This window comes from Zootoca vivipara, chromosome 4 (genome assembly GCF_965207765.1).
Source record: "Zootoca vivipara chromosome 4, rZooViv2.hap1.1, whole genome shotgun sequence".
NCBI lineage: Eukaryota > Metazoa > Chordata > Lepidosauria > Squamata > Lacertidae > Zootoca > Zootoca vivipara.
In genome coordinates, this window is record NC_142587.1 from 36,141,767 (window position 1) to 36,159,034 (window position 17,268).

The 17,268-nt window shown below is 40.7% G+C and overlaps 1 protein-coding gene across 4 annotated transcripts in view; it reads left to right on the forward strand.

Moving 5' to 3' along the window:
• Window positions 1-17,268, forward strand: part of TBL1X (transducin beta like 1 X-linked) — a 132,165-nt gene that overhangs the window by 91,969 nt on the left and 22,928 nt on the right. For 3 of the 4 annotated variants that reach the window (XM_035115968.3, XM_060273485.2, XM_088667709.1), the window contains one exon: window positions 9,972-10,079. In XM_035115968.3, the coding sequence (XP_034971859.1) occupies window positions 10,022-10,079 (58 nt within the window). In that variant the 5' untranslated portion in view covers window positions 9,972-10,021. Of the gene's footprint in view, window positions 1-1,788; window positions 1,895-9,971; window positions 10,080-17,268 lie in introns of all 4 variants that reach the window. The other variant, XM_088667708.1, reaches the window with a different exon arrangement.

Here is a 17,268-nt window from a genome sequence, read left to right on the forward strand (position 1 = left end):
TCCACCACAGCCACCTGGTGACTCCACCAGGTTTGGCGGGATGCTTCAGAGGCCACCTGCAGCTCTGCCACATCAGGTAGTTCGAGAAGCACTGTTCTAAAGCACAGAGGCAATCTGTGCATTTGTTGCCTTGCACAAGCTGTGGTCCCCGTAAGGGACAGCTACATATTCCTGCATTGCAGGAGGTTGGACTAGAATGACCCTCATGGTCCCTTCCAACTCTATGATTCTATGACAAGGGGAAGACTATGGCCAGGTGACCTTTGCACCTGCTCTGACTGCTGCCCAGGTGCTTGCTATTATTAGGCAACTTCGAGGCTCCTGCTCTCTCTCCTTGTGGTTCTTTATCTTTAAACAAGGATGTGGACCAGAGTGTTCTTCCAACAAACAAAAGGCTTCTTTGGGGTAAGGGGTTTGAAGGGGGAAAGTAGGCTTAATTGTAGATCATGCTCCAGGATATTTTATGAAAAATAATTTACCTGTACCCGATTGCCCAGACCTTGCTGGATTTTCTGGAGCGAGGGCCTTCTCTGGAACAGATAGTGTGCTTGTGCAGTATAGTTGAAAAGCAGAGATGTCTGCTTCCGCATATGCTCTCTCAAGACCCACCAGTCCCATAATTTTTTGTGCCTAGGCAGAAAGGGGGGATGACGACGACGAATGCCTTATTAAGCTGGAACATTGATTCCAGGGACAGTATAGCAGCCCTTTCTGTTGGTAGAGATTACACACACACACACACACACACACACACACACACACACACACACACACACACTTAAGCCACCTAGCTACTGTATTTTATCTTTCAACTATGAAGAATGCAAGAGAAATTGACTGGTTTGAGAATTCATGGTTTTGCAATGAACACCCCCCCCCAAAAAAAGCCAATAAAACGAAGCTTTAAAATGAATTGGTCTATTTATAAGAGCTTTGCAGCTGTGTTGGTCTGTCAGAATAAAGCAAATTCCAAACATTGACAGGCAGATCAACCAAAAAGTTACAAAATTGTCAGCAAGTTTTAGCTGGTGAACCAAGGCAGTGTCTGTTGAATTTCAGTGTCTGTACTCTTTGAGTATGAGTTGGATACCAATTGCTCTGAAGCATGGTGTTGTTGCTTATTGTTATTTATTCAAAAAGGGACTTACACCCCAGCTAGGTGTAATTTTGAAATCGCAGAAAAATCTATTTTGGAATTAAAATTAATTTAAAAACGCTTCCTGCATGATTCAAGAGGCTGTTTATATGGGACTGGATCACTGTAAGCATGTAAGAAGGGGCTTGCAAGTTTGTCCTGCCCTTAAAAAAACTATTCCTGATCCTGCATGCAAACAACAACAACGTTGTGCTCTTCTTGAGAATGCTACCCAGCTATGCCATTTGCCAGGATACTCCATTCCACTACCACCATCCTGGTTTTCTGTACTTCCCCTGCAAAACAGTATCCCATGCTCACTAACAATGCTCAGTCCTCATTGGGTTGTTTTGGGGGTCCTCCTGCCTCACAATCAGATAATTCCCCCCCCCAGGTTATTTGCATTTCCAGAAACCTTAGGGTTCTCTCCCAGCCTCCATACCTGCTCATACCTCCCAATTGTTCTAGGAAAGTGAATTTGCTGTTAGTAGATCATGTATATCAGTGCTCCCCAACCTTTTTATCACCGCGGACCAGTCAACGTTTGATAATTTTACTGTGGCCCGCTGAGGGGGGGGGCGTTTATTGTTTATATCTTATTTAGATTGTTTTGATTTAATAATTTTAATTTAATTGTATTTAATGATCCTTAGGCGGCCCGGTACCAATTGATCCACGGACCGCTACCGGTCCGTGGCCCAGGGGTTGAAGACTACTGATGTATATCGTGTATAGTGCAGGAACTTTTTTCTTCGCTTGGTGGGTAAAACATTTTTTTGTATGTTTCAATAGAAATTGGAAAGTGTGTGAGGGGCATATGTGAGGGGTTGCAAAGAGAAGACTGGTAGTTTATTTGCATCTTTTCTTCAATAAATGGACTTCTGTTCCTTACATGTATAAGACATCAATGTGATTCTTTGTCCTGTGGTGCTTAATCTTGGAATGGCATAGAACACACTTCTCAGCAGTGTTGCCGCTGCACAGTTACCTCAAAAGAAAGAATTGTGGTTTTCTTTTTATTCCGCTTAAAAGATTCGGACAGGTAATTTGAGTACACGGGTCCTCCTATTGCAGGCATCCCCAAACTTCGGCCCTCCAGATGTTTTGGACTACAATTCCCATCTTCCCCGACCACTGGTCCTGTTAGCTAGGGATCATGGGAGTTGTAGGCCAAAACAACTGGAGGGCCGCAGTTTGGGGGTGCCTGTCCTATTGTCTTTAATTTTTGAAATTTTAATTAACTGGAAGAATTCAAAATACCAACACATGGCTGTAAGCTCTACATTGGATTGCAGTAAACACTAGCTTGAAGTGCCTGTGATTCTTTAAGTAACTTCAGGATGTAAAATAATTAAGTTCTGTGTTCCAGGACTATATGGTAATGCTATTCTGTTTTGCATTTATTTGCAGTACTGCATTCCATAGGCGCAGGATACCTAACAATATTTTCAAAATGAAACTATTGGTAAAATAATCCAATGCTAAAAAACAACCTGCCACCAAACATCTGGCCTATATAAAAATAAAGATGTCCTACATCACCTCCAGAAAGCGATCAGGAAAATATGTAACATCTGGTGATTCTATAAATAGGGCACAGCTTGAAAATGCAGGGCTTAAAAGGATTTTAGGGGAGATAGAATTCTGGGTGGTGGTTGTTGTTTTTAAAGAAGATTTTTACAAAACTTGCTTTAGGAGCCCAGTATACTGTATGGTTGATAATGGAGTGTGTGCGTTGGATCCAGACCTTGTCGTGCTTAGGATAGACCGATTGAACCAATGTATGCAATGTTTTTTTCTAATCAGAGTTGACCTGTTGAAAATAAAATACATTACTAACTTAGGCTCATTAATTTGGGTGGGCCACTACTCTTGAGTAGAACTGAGTTGGCTATAACTCTGTGGGACTTTAAATGTTTAAATTAAGTTTCATTTATTTCAGTGGGTCTACTCTAAGTATTATGAAGTCCAGATCCATCCCAGTGTGCTTGAGAAAGAGGTGAACAAATATAAGAATGAAAACGATGGTCTTGCTGTGCAGTTACAGGAAGGTAGCCGTGTTGGTCTGACGTAGTTGAAACAAAATAAAAAAAATTCCTTCCAGTAGCACCTTAGAGCACCTTCTTCAGATATCTGAAGAAGTGTGCATGCACACGAAAGCTCATACCAATGACAAACTTAGTTGGTCTCTAAGGTGCTACTAGAAGGATTTTTTTTATTTTGTTTCGACTACGTCAGACCAACACTGCTACCTACCTGTAAATAGTACCAAGATATTGGTATGTTTGGCCTTCATATTTATGTCTAGTGATGTGCTTAAGAAGCAAAGTACTGGCTCAGTGATGCTTACCGTCTTCAGTAGCCAAAATTATTCAAAGTAGAATTCAGACAAATAAAGATGATCAATGTTTTTGGAGAAGCAAAATCAGAATGCATTTCAACAAACTCCCTAACTTGTGCACTCTTAATATTTCTCATAATTTTGTCAGAAGAGTCTTTACGAATTTGTTGTTGTTGAGCAGCTCTTCCTCTAGAGTCCTGAGGCTGTAATTTTTATTTTTATTTTGAATAATTTTTATTAAGTTTACATTTTTTACCATAGTCACAATCCATTCTTACCATCACCTGAAACTTTGCTCATCCTGAGCCTTGGCTTCCCCTCCTCCCACTCCCTGGCTTTCATAAATATTCACTTTCATCTTAGCATTTCTATATCAACTTATTTACCTTCTTTCTATACTTATAAAATTTACCTTGACAATTGCAAACCAGTTCCAAAAATTAACATTACAAAATATTTTAACTCAAACCTGCAAACGTTTTCAAATGTTTACAATGTTCTCTCATATATTGTATAAATTTACTCCAGTCCTTTTCAAACAGCTCGTCACGCTGGTTTCGGATCTTCCTCATCAGCTTTGCCAGTTCTACATATTCAATCAGAGTCCTGAGGCCGTAATTTTGCAGAACGGATATTTCAGCATTGTCCACTAAACTAAGTTTGCTCTAGCAATTCAAAGACAGATTAAGCATTTGTAATTTAAAATGGGTTTGTTTTATTGTTTGGGCATCCAGGAAGCCGAGCATTTCGGTTTTCAAACACCGAAAACCCGGAAGTAAATGCTTCCGTTTTCAAACCCGCCTTGGAAGTCGAACGGCTTCCGCTGAGTCCACCCACCCAATTTTTTCCATTGGAATTGCAGGCCGCCCTTTGTGCCTCGATTTTCAAACATTTCGGAAGCTGAACGTTTTTCCGGAATGGATTGCGTTTGAAAACCAAGGTACCACTGTACTTTCTAGTTTGATCAAATCACAGTTTGCAGCTACATCTGAACTGACAAATTGTGATTTGAGTGAGTCCTCCAAACCAGTTAGTTGCAAGCTCAGAGCTTGTTCCCAGTAATCCTAGCCAAGGTTTGTGTTCTTCCTTTGTAAATTTAAATCATACCAGCAGGCTGTGCTATAACAGCGGAAGCAAAGGTACACTATACAAAACTAAACTCAGACACTCTTTTGCTTAAAGTATGAGGCATGTTGAAGGAAAAGGGCTGTTTAAATGCAAAGCATTAGATGCGAGATTACTGTGCGCACAGATGCTTGAAGTGTCCATTATGGAAAAGAAAAGATGGTCTCAGAATGCACAGGGAAATCTGTTCACATGATCTGTGTGAACATGTGATTTCCTGGAAAGGAGCTTGCAGGTGTTTTGCTCGTCCCTTTTGTTGCCATACTGCACTGAGTGTTGTCTGAACCAGAACTGGTGATTAAGCTCTCTCTTCCTTAGCCACATACTGTAGCTAAGAACTAAACTACGAGCCTGACTTTGGATGACCTGTTCAGCCACTGCACAACTTGGTTTTGTACAACAGCAAAACAACCAAGAAGGAGTTAATCAACTGCCATCTCCTCCCTGGGACATTCATACTTAGGCACAGCTTACCATCACATGACGACATGTGAGCCAGGGCACCCTCTGTTTCCTCCATCCTTCTTGTTGTCTGTATTCGGTTGGTCCTGTGGCACCTGCAGAAGTGTAGATGGAAGGAACAAACAAAAAAGCCTTGTTTTTTTTTAGAATTGCATAGTAACAGTGTGTATGAAGATTCAGAGTGGTTTATTTATGCCAAGCAAATTCTTGTTTACTGTCTTCAGGACAAAATGTATTAATGCATTCAGAGATGTAGGTGTTTGGAATGCTAATACAGACGGAGAAAAAAGGATGTAGGTTATTTATGATTCGTGTACTTAAGCGGTTTTATAGACACAATGATTTTCCTTTGGCTTCTAATCTAATTAATAAAGGGATTCTAATCAAGATAAAAAAGAACCATCGATCATGTAAATTAATATTGTTACTAATAGCTATATTTGGATTGTTACTAAGAGCTATATTCTTGGTGCCGACGTCAATATATTTTTCAGTGACGGGCAAAGACTGACCTCTCCCAGGCATTTTTCTTCTGCCTTATGTCTGTTTTGGTTATGATATAGGTATTTGGGGGGTGGGGGTGGAGGTGGTAATACATTCTTAGAAATGCACCCACTAATTGTCAGTGCAGTTGTATGGCTGTTTTAATCTTGCATATTTTATATTGTTTTACTTTCGTATTGTAAATAGCCTTGAGTCTATTTTTAGAGGTAGGTGCCTAAGAACGTAAACAAACAAACAAACAAATAACATTTGCCCTTTAAAATATATCTTCGTTATAGAATTCACATCACTTTAGCCAGTTCTGATGTAACATGTCGGCGTCCATAGAATGGCTCCTTGACTGGCAAACTGTGTGTAAATGGTTTATTGAAACAGGTATTTGACACAAGCCCATGGAACTGCAGCTACTTAGAAACATGCCTTCCACAATCTGGTGCGCTCCAAATGTTTTGGACTACAACTCCCATCAGCCTCTACTTGCATGGCCATTTGTCAGGGATGACGGGGTCTGTAGTCCTAAGCATCTGGCAGACAACAGGTGGGGAACGGCTTCTTCAAAGGTTGACCATGACATTGTATACATGCCTGCAAACCACTCCGTTTGAAACTCAGAACTGTAAAATATACCAGCTGGAAAGTTACATTTTGTGTGTTCCTGTGTTGCCATCGACATGGGATTGTTCTGTAAGTGTGTTACATGCAGTCTCGCACATTTATGGCTGAACCCTTGGCCTTCATAATACTGAGAGACCTTTTTCCAGGTGGCCTGGGAGGGCGGGGCTCTGGCTGACTGACTCCAGCTACAAAAGCTGAGGCTGCTAAACAGAGTCTTGGGCCGGTGTATTGTTTAGCGCAGGCATGTCAAACCTGCGGCCCTCCAGATGTTTTGGCCTACAACTCCCATGATCCCTAGCTAGCAGGACCAGTGGTTGGGGAAGATGGGGATTGTAGTCCAAAACATCTGGAGGGCCGCAGGTTTGACATGCCTGGTTTAGCGGTTTTTTGGGGTGTGTGTGTGTGTTCCTGTTATTGATACTTTTGATATTTTATTTATTGTTTATGGCTAATTTTGGTGTGTTTGTAATTACTTTTTTTTCATGTTGTAAGCCTTGAGCGTGGATTTAACTATGGAAAGGTGACATACAAATAAAATGATGTGTGTATTATGTACTGTATTATGTACTGAGAGAAGTGTTTTTTTGAGCTATGCTCTGTCAAGGTGTCATTCAATGATCTCCTGTTCACAAAAACTTTTCAATAAATATGTTTGAACTCACTCTGTCATAAATTAGAACCAAGCAGGCGGAGATTAAACAAACATGGCAGAAATTACTCAGAAAATCTGTTGCAGACTGCACACTAGAATCCATAGCCCTTAATACGTAATACAAATACGTAAGAATACGCAAGAATGCTAATTTCAAATGGGTTTTTCAGTGTAAGTTTTCCAGGGTCGGTAATATAGAAGGATCCACTGGGCTAAACCCATTTTATGGATCTCTCATTCCAATATGATTTGCCCATCTGCATGCGTTCGTTGTGTGACCATTATCTGAATATACATTATTACATTGGAACCACTCTTGAATCTTGTAGCCCGGTCCCTGAATGTTGCAGTGGGCTGAAATATGGTAACTCGTTGATATTTTTGGCAGTTTAATTATTGTTTTAAACAGAAATGTTCCAGACCGCTGCATCACAAATCTTGGGCCATAAAAATACTTAAATAAATATGAGTTTGTTTGTTTAATCAATGGAAGCATCCAGCTGCTACAAGGCATTTGTATGCATGATGCGTCTTAAGAGTTTCAGGTTTTGCTAAATATGACCTTGGGGCAATTCAACAACAAGAAAAAGCATCAACTCCCTGATTCCAAAGCTATATACAGTCGTGATAGTTCTATAGTGACACAAATGCCTGTAGAAAGGATGAACGAGTGAGATGTTCCATGTCCACCACATGCCATTTCTGTGTGACGCAACAGTGTTTTGTGATCCTGGCATTGACTCATGCGCCACAGTGGCTATTTCTGGTTGACTGCTTAGTTGCAACCTGCTTAGCTGACGACTCACTGATCTTGCAGTGGTATGACAGCGAGTATTTCATGTTCAAAACAGTTCTTTTCTCTAGCTGCAGGACTGGGCTTTAAGATAAAACAATGATCCCATTTTGCACCATCGTTTTATCATGTGTGTCTTTCTTATACTGCTGAATATTCCTGATAGGTGCTTTTAAGACTCCCTCCCCCTCACAAAAAAAAGAGTATTAAATGCTTTTGAAAGCTGAGCCTTAATTAGGAAATCATCTGAAGGAAGAGGAACAGAGGACAAGAAACCAAGCCTTTTCCTCAAGAGCTAATAATAATAATAATAATAATAATAATAATAATAATAATAATACGGAGGTTGGTTTTGTATGAAGTACAAATCACTGCAGTAAATAAAATTAACACTTAGAAGAAGGGTCTTAATTTGCCATAATCGTTAAGCTATAGGGTTAGTGTCGGTGAGGGCAATCAATCTGAATTGTTGACGAAATATGGGAGGACAGTAAAATAAAAGCACCGCACAGCTCCGAAGAGCGGCTCACATAAATAATGCAGGGACATCTGCTAGAGTCATGCATGACCTTCACTTCTGGGGACACCTGTAGACGAGCATAGCTGACTTAAAGCAGCAGATGCTACTCTAAGCAACAGGGATTGCTGAGCACAGTTTCAAGGAGCAAAGGCTCTCTTAGCTGTGAAAGGGAAAGAGAGGCCAGCTACGATGCTAATAACCTGCCCTTTCTTATTTTTTGTTTAATGCAATTTAATGCTTTCCAGTGGGCAGAGGGGGCATTGTAAATATTGAAGCTGCCAGATTTTTTTAAAAAAATTGATTGCTGTAGTGAGAAGTATTGTAGCTTGAAATGGCCTCTTGATGCATTGTCTAAGCATATTTATGTGTTTAAAAGCTAATACGGCCTTTTATTTTTAATGCACGATGTTTTCTTTGAAAAAGAGGCACATTTGGTCATAAACGCTTGTTTCCATAGGTGTTCTTATATTTAAGTTACTCAGTTTGTACTTTTATGACATATTCACTGCCAAATAATTCCTTAAGTGTTGTCTTAAGTGCTACTTCACCTGGTGAAGCAGTGCCAGATAAGGGGTTTTTGCTTTGGGTTCTTTCATTTCCCCCCACACTTTGGGGGCAACCGTGTAGTTTCTGCAGTGAAGGAAGGTGTCAGTAACTCTTATTTAATGCTTTGACGTTGGGTTAGAACAATGAAGGTCTGTATGACCCAAATTACTGCACTGTGCTGCCAAATGGGCAAAAGGACATTCTGCCTCAGTGGTTTGTTCTAAATAGACCTCCCTGTTTGTTCTCCAGTGTTTGCATTTGATTTTAATGATGCATTATGACACAAATCTAATTTATAGGAATGGATGGGGGAGGAGGCATCCTACTTGACCTGTTTAAAATTAGAGTATGGTTGAGCTATAATTGTAGGTGCCGGGGGGGGGGGGCGTCAAGCGGATCTGTATTGCTGGAGAGCTGGAAAAACCTAGACAGGGTTTTGCTGCAGCAGCTTTTCCACTGCCATGTGCTTTTGCATCTCTGAGCCTGGTGGCTTTAGGTCCTTTGCAATCGCTGAGAGCAGCACTGTGCTAAAATTATATACGAAGTTGTTATTATTACATTCTGTGCAAGCACCTCGGCACCATGCATAATGAAAATAGCAAAAAACAAAAAAGTTATAAAGAGCAAGTGTGTGCGCGTGAGTATAGTGTATTGTGTGTGTGTTTAAAAAAATGCAAAATAGACACTTATGGCAAAAACCCATTCATTCTGTTGGAGAAGCCTGTCAGATCAAAACTGTCTTCAGTTGCTTCTGAAAAGTGCTGATAGTGGGTGTCTGCTGCATCTCAACACGAATGCAGAACAGGGGCAGGCACACACTGAATGACTGTGGGTGACGTGGGGTTTGTGATTTGCAGTTGAGATTCTCACATATTGTCACAGTGACCTATTGGGTATACAAGGCAGTCTTTAAAGTAACCTGGTTCTGAGCTGCAGAGGGCCTTATATTTTCGTGGCACTGAGAGTAGTTTTCCTCCACGATAAACCTAGCTACTGTGTTCTGTACCAGACTCAGCTCAATATATTGCAGTAATCTGACGACGAGGTTGTCAATGAATGGGGAAAGCTCTTTCAAGACTTCTGTTAACTGATGTCCCAACTCCGTAAATGATGATGATGATGATTTTCCTATGGTCAATTCATTTTGAACTATGGCTGTAATAAAGATGTAAATTAATGTATACCTTAGTATGTGGCCATAGAAATGAATGTTTAAATAAAAACAACTAGGTGATGGTAACCCAAAGCTGTGTTTTATCATTCTTCCTCTTTAAACAGAGCGTGGATCACACTTCTTGCAGACCTCATCATATTGAGGTGGGGCTAAGATGAGCATAACCAGTGATGAAGTGAATTTCTTGGTGTATCGCTATCTTCAGGAGTCAGGTAACTTTTTTTCCCCCTTAAGAGCAACGTGCTGTATGTCCTTGAGAATGTTCTAGCAAAGAGTTTTGACTGTAATGTTGCCAGATTACATAGCAAGATTTAGAGGTATGAACAATACGTTATATTTTACAGTTTACAAATAGTAGCATTTATCCCCACCGTTGCAGTTCATTTCTGTTAACTATAATGCATATATCTTGCACTTTGCATTTCACTAAATAAGTGTTCGAGCCTGCCCTTAGTATTCATTATAAATATTTATTTACCACTTTTCAGGTGTAGGAAAATACCAAACTGGTTTCCATATCTGCAAATCAGAAAGAAAAACAGTTGAGGTCACCATGTGCGCTGCAACTCTCCCCTCCCCAGCTGCAAGACCCCCGCCCCACAAATCACCCCCTTCACCACAATTCAGCTTGAAAGAAAAATGGTAGTAAAATTAAGGATTTTCTCTGCTGAATTTTGTATTGAGTGTATAGCCTTTAGAAAGCTGTGGTTGATTTAATTTTTCATTTGCCGATTAAAAAAAGGCAAGTAAGTGCGTGGAAACAGCATTTATTTTACTTTATTTGAAGTCTCTGTGTAGTTGTAAAATCTTTGAGAGATCTGATTACAAACAGCCATCACAAAATAGCTTCTACAGGATTTTCGTGGTTTTGTCATGCATAGAAATCTGAATTTAGAACCAAGGGCCAGTATCCAACTAACACATTCCGTAAGTGCAAAAATTCATACTTGCAGAATCTCTCTCTCTCTCTCTCTCTCTCTCTCACACACACACACACACACACACACACCATGGCATCCCCAAATCTGCTCTGGAAGATTGGGGAAACTCCTTGAGCAGATGTGGGGGGGAGGATAGAAGAGGGGAGACCGCTCCATTGTGTAAACACACATTATGCACTCAGGCAACTGTAAAAGAGGAGAAACACCTTAATATTTTTCAGTTTTTAATTTGAATTGAATTAGGTTGAACTTATCTGCTGCATCTAATGATCCCTATATATATATATATATATATATATATATATATATATATATATATATATATATATATATGAGAGAAAGTGACTCCTGTCCTAGATTCTGAATAATTGGTGAACAACGTATATAAGAACTATCTGGTGTTGTTGAGCCACATTATTCTAGAAGTTAGTTATTTTGGAAGCTACTGATACATGGCTTTTAGAGTGGTGTAATATTTGAATGGAGCACTTTGCAGTTAGATTGAATTTAAAGAAAATGAGGGTTTACGGTCTTGGCTGCTAAAAAAAGCTGCAGTGACCAATTGTGGATAATTTCAATGTTGGAAATCCTTGCAAACTCATTACCATGTGGCAACAATGATGGCCTATTCAGCGTTGCTGGTTACAGGTGGTTATTTTGACTGACTGCAGAGCACAGTTAAGGACTAAATCTGCAGAGTATAATTTCCCTTGTTATAAAATGAAGCTGGATGCTGTCTCAATTACCTCCTACAACCTTTCTCTTCCTCCCCCCTCCACACACAAAGGGAAAAAGAGCAGAAAAGAATGTTCATATGTGTAGGTAAAAGAGGGTTTTGTTTTGTATCCTGGACAAATTGAAAAGATCTCAGATTTTATGGATCTGCAAGTTTAGGTACTGTACAGTGAATGGCAGAATTTGGAGTGCTCTTTCATTCTAATGCCACAGTATGCAAATAGGAAAGAGGATTCGTTTCATTTTATCCTCCTCCTCCTCCTCCTCCTCCTCCTCCTCCTCCTCCTCCTCCTCCTCCTCCTCCTCCTCCTCAAAACCTGTAATGAAGAAGAACTGTTAAATGGTGCTTATCTTTGCTAGCTTATTCAAGTTTTTAGAAGTACTTTCCTAGTAAAAGATGTTTCCTCTCCTCCTTCGACAGACTAAAATTTCAGTAGTTTTATATTCTTGGCAGACATTGAAAAGAACTGGCATTCAACCCAACAAAAGGTTATTATTTATACACACACTTATTATTCACACACACACACACACACACACTATGAATTTTAGCAAACAGTCATGTGTGCTCTAATTTTGGCCACTCTGTAGTTCAAAAAAGAATATCCTTTCTCCTCAGTTCCCAAGATAACCTGTAATTTGCTGGGTCTTCGGAAATAATTCTTAATATTGTAGTCAAACAGAGGATTATAGATATAGAAAGACAGAAGGATTTAAGTAAAGTACCTCACTTTCTAATTGAGGAGGAAAGGAGATACTTGGCCCGCCCAGCCAGATATTTATTCCACCTGGAAATACCCTCTCATAGAAGAGCATTCACTTTGGCCCGTAACCGCATAATGCCTTCAGCAGTTCTCCAGGGGAAGTACAAACGGATCCCTTTATGTGAGAGATGCTGCCTGTGCGGATCAGGAGAAGTGGAATCTATCGGCCATATACTTCTGCGATGCTGCTTCTACGAGGAGGTGCGAGGCGAGCTTATCCACACTATACTGGCAGAGCTACCTGGACGCTCGGATAATTTCTATATAGAGTGGCTTCTTTCCGACGCTAACCCTAATGTGTCAGCGAAGGTTGCCAAATTCTGTGCTAGAGCCATAAAAATTCGGTCCAATCTAATTAGCAGTGTCCAAATATCCTCAGGCATCTTCAGGACTAGCTAAAGAGGATCCAGTGATATTAACTGCTGTAGTCTACCTCCCTAAGTAGTAATACTCCTTTTGATTAGTTTAATTAGCATATTTATGTGTGCTGGTCAAGAACCGTAACAATAAATCAAATCAATAAAAAATGTAGTCATTCTCATCTTAATGGCTTAGACTGAAATCCTATATCTGACAGTAGCGATGCAGGAAGAGCTCATAGAACTCTGCTTGCAAGGTAGACTCACCTGATCCAATCCAGTGAGATCAGATCATGAGTCCACTGTATAATCCACAGTTTGGTGGATTCCTTTATGAGGGCTTCAGTCCTCCCTCTGTCTCCTGTCCCCGTTTATTCCCCCCTCCTTAAAAAAGACTTCTTGCTACCACACTGAATAGAGTAGTGGAGTGAGTCCCTCTGGAAGGAACAAGTCTCGATGATGGCCCATCACCCTCAGATGCAGTTTAATGGCAAAAACATGCCAGATAGCTAGACAGATAGACATACAGACACACACACAGACACACCATTCCGGGCCTAGACAATGTTTTGTAACTAGGAGAATAGTCTGGAGAAGCAAGACTTATTACAGTGCTGCAAACATTTAAAAAGTATCTTTGACTTTAGTATACTTCATCTTCATTGTGCACGGCTATAAAAAAAGCTTTAGAAAGATTTTTTTTGTTAGGCATCTACTAACAGGTCTGCCACTGCCATTTAAGGGTTAGGGAAACTTATTTCCAAGGATCTCATTACACTCTCCCCCCTTCCTCTTTCCTCCGCTTCCCCCCCCCCCATTGTCTCAGAAGGCACTCCCAAGGCCCAGATGTTATACAGTGCGAGATATTTTCCAGTAGACATATCTGGCAGTTTGGCAAAGCAGCACAGGCAGTTTGAACTACTCAGGGCTGGAGATGCGGTTGGGGTGCTGACGAAATTGCTTTCCTCTTTTTTAAAAAAAGACAAAACCTATTTGTAACTGCAACGATGCATTTCAGTCTTTATCCAAGTCTCATTTCTGAAAATTATTATGATGGCTTCCATAGATCTCTGCTGCCTTTATAGGAATGTCTACACATCTTAGAAGTCTTGATAGCTTCCTAATATTCATTCCTGCTTTTTTTTTTTAAAAAAGTATCCATTATTTTACATTATTTTTCTAATTATACATTTTATATCCTGCATTTATTTATTTATTTATAATTTGAAAACAAGCAAACTAATAATGCATCCGAAACCACGGTGCTGTCAGGATCATGTTCATATTGGTGTGTTCCTTCCCACCAGATGTTCTTGTAATGAGTGGGGGAAATCCAGCCTTTGTGAGCAAAGGAAGACATTATGGGCTAGATTCACAAACCTACCAAGAATATCCATGGCATTAGTTTTCCTGATTATAACACCGGCGCTTCTGTAATGTTCTAATATTCCTTTCACACTGAAGTGCTATGGAACTGTGGCTTTCTGACCGATATACCAGAATGTCACACTAAATTTCATTCACACCACACCAGTGAGTTTGGTGTGACACAACAAACATCCTTGGACAAACCTCACTTCTACATATGCGTCCTTCTGTTCCCCTGTGATTCCCCATTAAAATACCAAGAAAAAAAACTGTATGCCAGTGTACAACCCCAAATTTTGTCACTTTATTCCCATGATTTTCCAGGATAAGGGAGCTGCAAGCAGATCTCTCCCCCCCCCCCCCGGAATAAAATAACATGGAAACGAGCACTATATATGTGTAATAGAGTTGGCTAACCGTTTACGTGAGGGATCGGTTCTGGGGGGTCAGTGCACAAAGGCAGAATCATGCAAAGTCAGGACCCCCCTCCAACCCCTCCCCCAAAGGAGGGTCTCCCCCAGAGCCCTGGCATCTCTTTCCCAGAGGCTGGTGAGGAAAACCTACTGGGTGTGCTGTTGGAGGGGAAAGAAATAAACAGAGAGTGGAAAATTGCAGGTTGCGATCGCGAATGTAAAGGGAGCATAAATTGTGGGTGCACTGTATTCTATTTTCTGGAAGTGGCTTTTTGTGTGAAAACTCAAATATACTACAGGAACTTACAGTTGGTGGGGATACTGAATAAACTGCCGTGTGAATGCAGCCTAAACGTTGCATCACATGGTTTTGCTACATTCCTCCCCCCATGTTGTACTACTACCTTGTTTAGATTGAATTGTTTCCCTTTTTGCTTGGTATTTGATAAGGCAGCATGCTATTTCTGTTCATGTCCATCGTGTGGAAGTTGCTTTTTGGCGTCACGATCTAAAAGTGGTCCCATTTGTTTTCTTACGAATGGAAAGAATAGATTCCTCTGACTTTCATCTCCGAAGCCATCAGAAGAGGGAGTAGAATAGCTGTCCCCCATATACCTGGAGATTTCTCATAATTACAAGTGTGGGTTTGTGACACCTGGACACCATTTCTCATATGGGCGAAATGTTTCTCTCTCTCTCCGCATCCTGAATTGAATGATTGTGGTGGGTGACATTAGGCCAACTCATTTATTTTTATTTTTATTCTCTCTTCCTCCAATGTCTCCGTGGGAGGAAACACTCTCCTTTTTCATGTAATCTGTGCTGGGCTCCACCGATCATTGTTTTCTTAGGGGCTGTTTCTCATAATATGCCTGCCACCTTCTGGGTGATGGATGCTTCGTAAAGTGAGCCATTTCATATGTGCCGGATTGCCTTTTGGATTGGTTTTCCAAGAGTTGTCTCTCCACTACTGTCAGACATTGCTGGTGGCGACAGTACACCCCATGGAGACCTACTTATTCAGTAAGCCAGTATCCTCTAACAGCTCACTGTATGAAGTAACTACCATACAGAGGCCGCTTCAAGCAGTTCCTGCAGTGGTTGTATTTGATTAGCCCTGAGTTGCGTACGGATTTATCTTTTTGTTTTTACCTGAGAAGTGATACCGTGACAAATATGTTTGAGAAGCCCTGATGTAAAAATAGTATTTTATATGAGACGTCAAAGCAGGTTATCATTCCGTTTCCTCCTTCCTTGGCTTTACTTTTTCGGATGCTGGACTGCAAAATACAAGCACGACCCATCAATCCATTGTGAGGGAATCACACCTGTAGAACTCAATGCATATCACTTCAAAACTTTCAGAAGCAGGCCAGTCACCCATTCCAGGAACACATGATTAATTCTACATCCACACACACTGCTTCAGGATTCATCCCTCACTCTCCTAATGCTTGTTTGTCTTAGAAGCCGGAGCTTCTAATAATTGTGCTCCAGTAATTTCAGCAACAAAAGTAACTTGCAGAAAGTTAGCCCAGCTTCAAAATAGTTTGCAAGAGGCAGCCCTTGATGTTGCCTTTTAAAAACAAAATTGCTTAGGCACTTTATTTATATTTAAGCTTTCAGTATTGTCTCTTATGAAGCCATCTCTGTAGCACATACTGATGAGTTTTCTGTGTTTCCAGTCCTGAAGTGTTCCTTAGCTTTGAAGTTTTTAATTTGGTATATTTTTGCCGCTGTTTTTCTGTAATCACAGCAGCTCTCTAAACATCACTGCTGTTACTGTAAAAATCACAACAAAGCATACCTAGCTCTTTATCCACTCAGGTTGTGCTCATGGTTACACAAATATTAATTGCTGTAGAAATTGCTGTGAAGTTGCCTCCTGTTGGCAGCAAATGGTGTGTAGAAGAATTCATTGAGGTGTAATGTTGGTTAGTTGGTATTCATAATCAAGGTCAGTCCTTCATCATGGTTCATCACCTTTTGCATGTTTCCTTCTTTCTACAGTTGCATCTGCAGCAGTAGCTGTCATTAGTTAGCAAGTGTTTGCAAATAAGCCTGGTGTCCTCGAGGGCTCCCCCTCGCCCCCAGCACAACTCCTATCAGCCAAAACATCTAGATGGCAGGAGGCCATCAAAGACTGAACTTCACCATGGTTATTCTGTTCCTTTCTGTCTTTTCCATTCTGAACATTTTTAATTTCTAAATTCAGAGTTCCAGAGTAGAGTTGTACATGTAAAACTGCATTGGGTGCAATAGAATCCTCCCTCCCCCCAAAGCATCCTATATACTAACAGTGAGCTCATTGTCTGAGTGTAGTTCCTTATGTAAGCCAAAACCACCCACATACTATAAGAGAGAACTTGGCAGACTTGGGAGAATTGCAAAGTTTGAAAAACTGTAAATACCTTTAGGTAACAGTAAGTTGGGGAGGTGGGAAGCCCAAACAGCCTAATGATGACTGAGGAACCTGAAGAGGCGGCATAGAAAACCAAGGGAGGGAGAAAATGGTACGGAATATTCTGGAAGAGAGCATGGCTGGTTGGCTGGAACCCTGAACACTTCACACAGCAATCAGTTTTGCTTCTGAGGGTTCCGCCTGGTCTTCCTTCAGATGAAGAGCAAGGTTTTGTGCCACAGCTTGAAGTCTCAGCATTGTCCAGTCTGACAGTGAATAGTCCACCAGCTGAAGACTGAAGAGCATGCAGTTTGTCACCATTGTGGGTGGTTAATCGCCTTCTCAGCAACCAAATATGCAGAGCAGATGTCAACAGCAATTGAATGGCGGTGAAAATATCTGTACCCACTTACAAGGCCT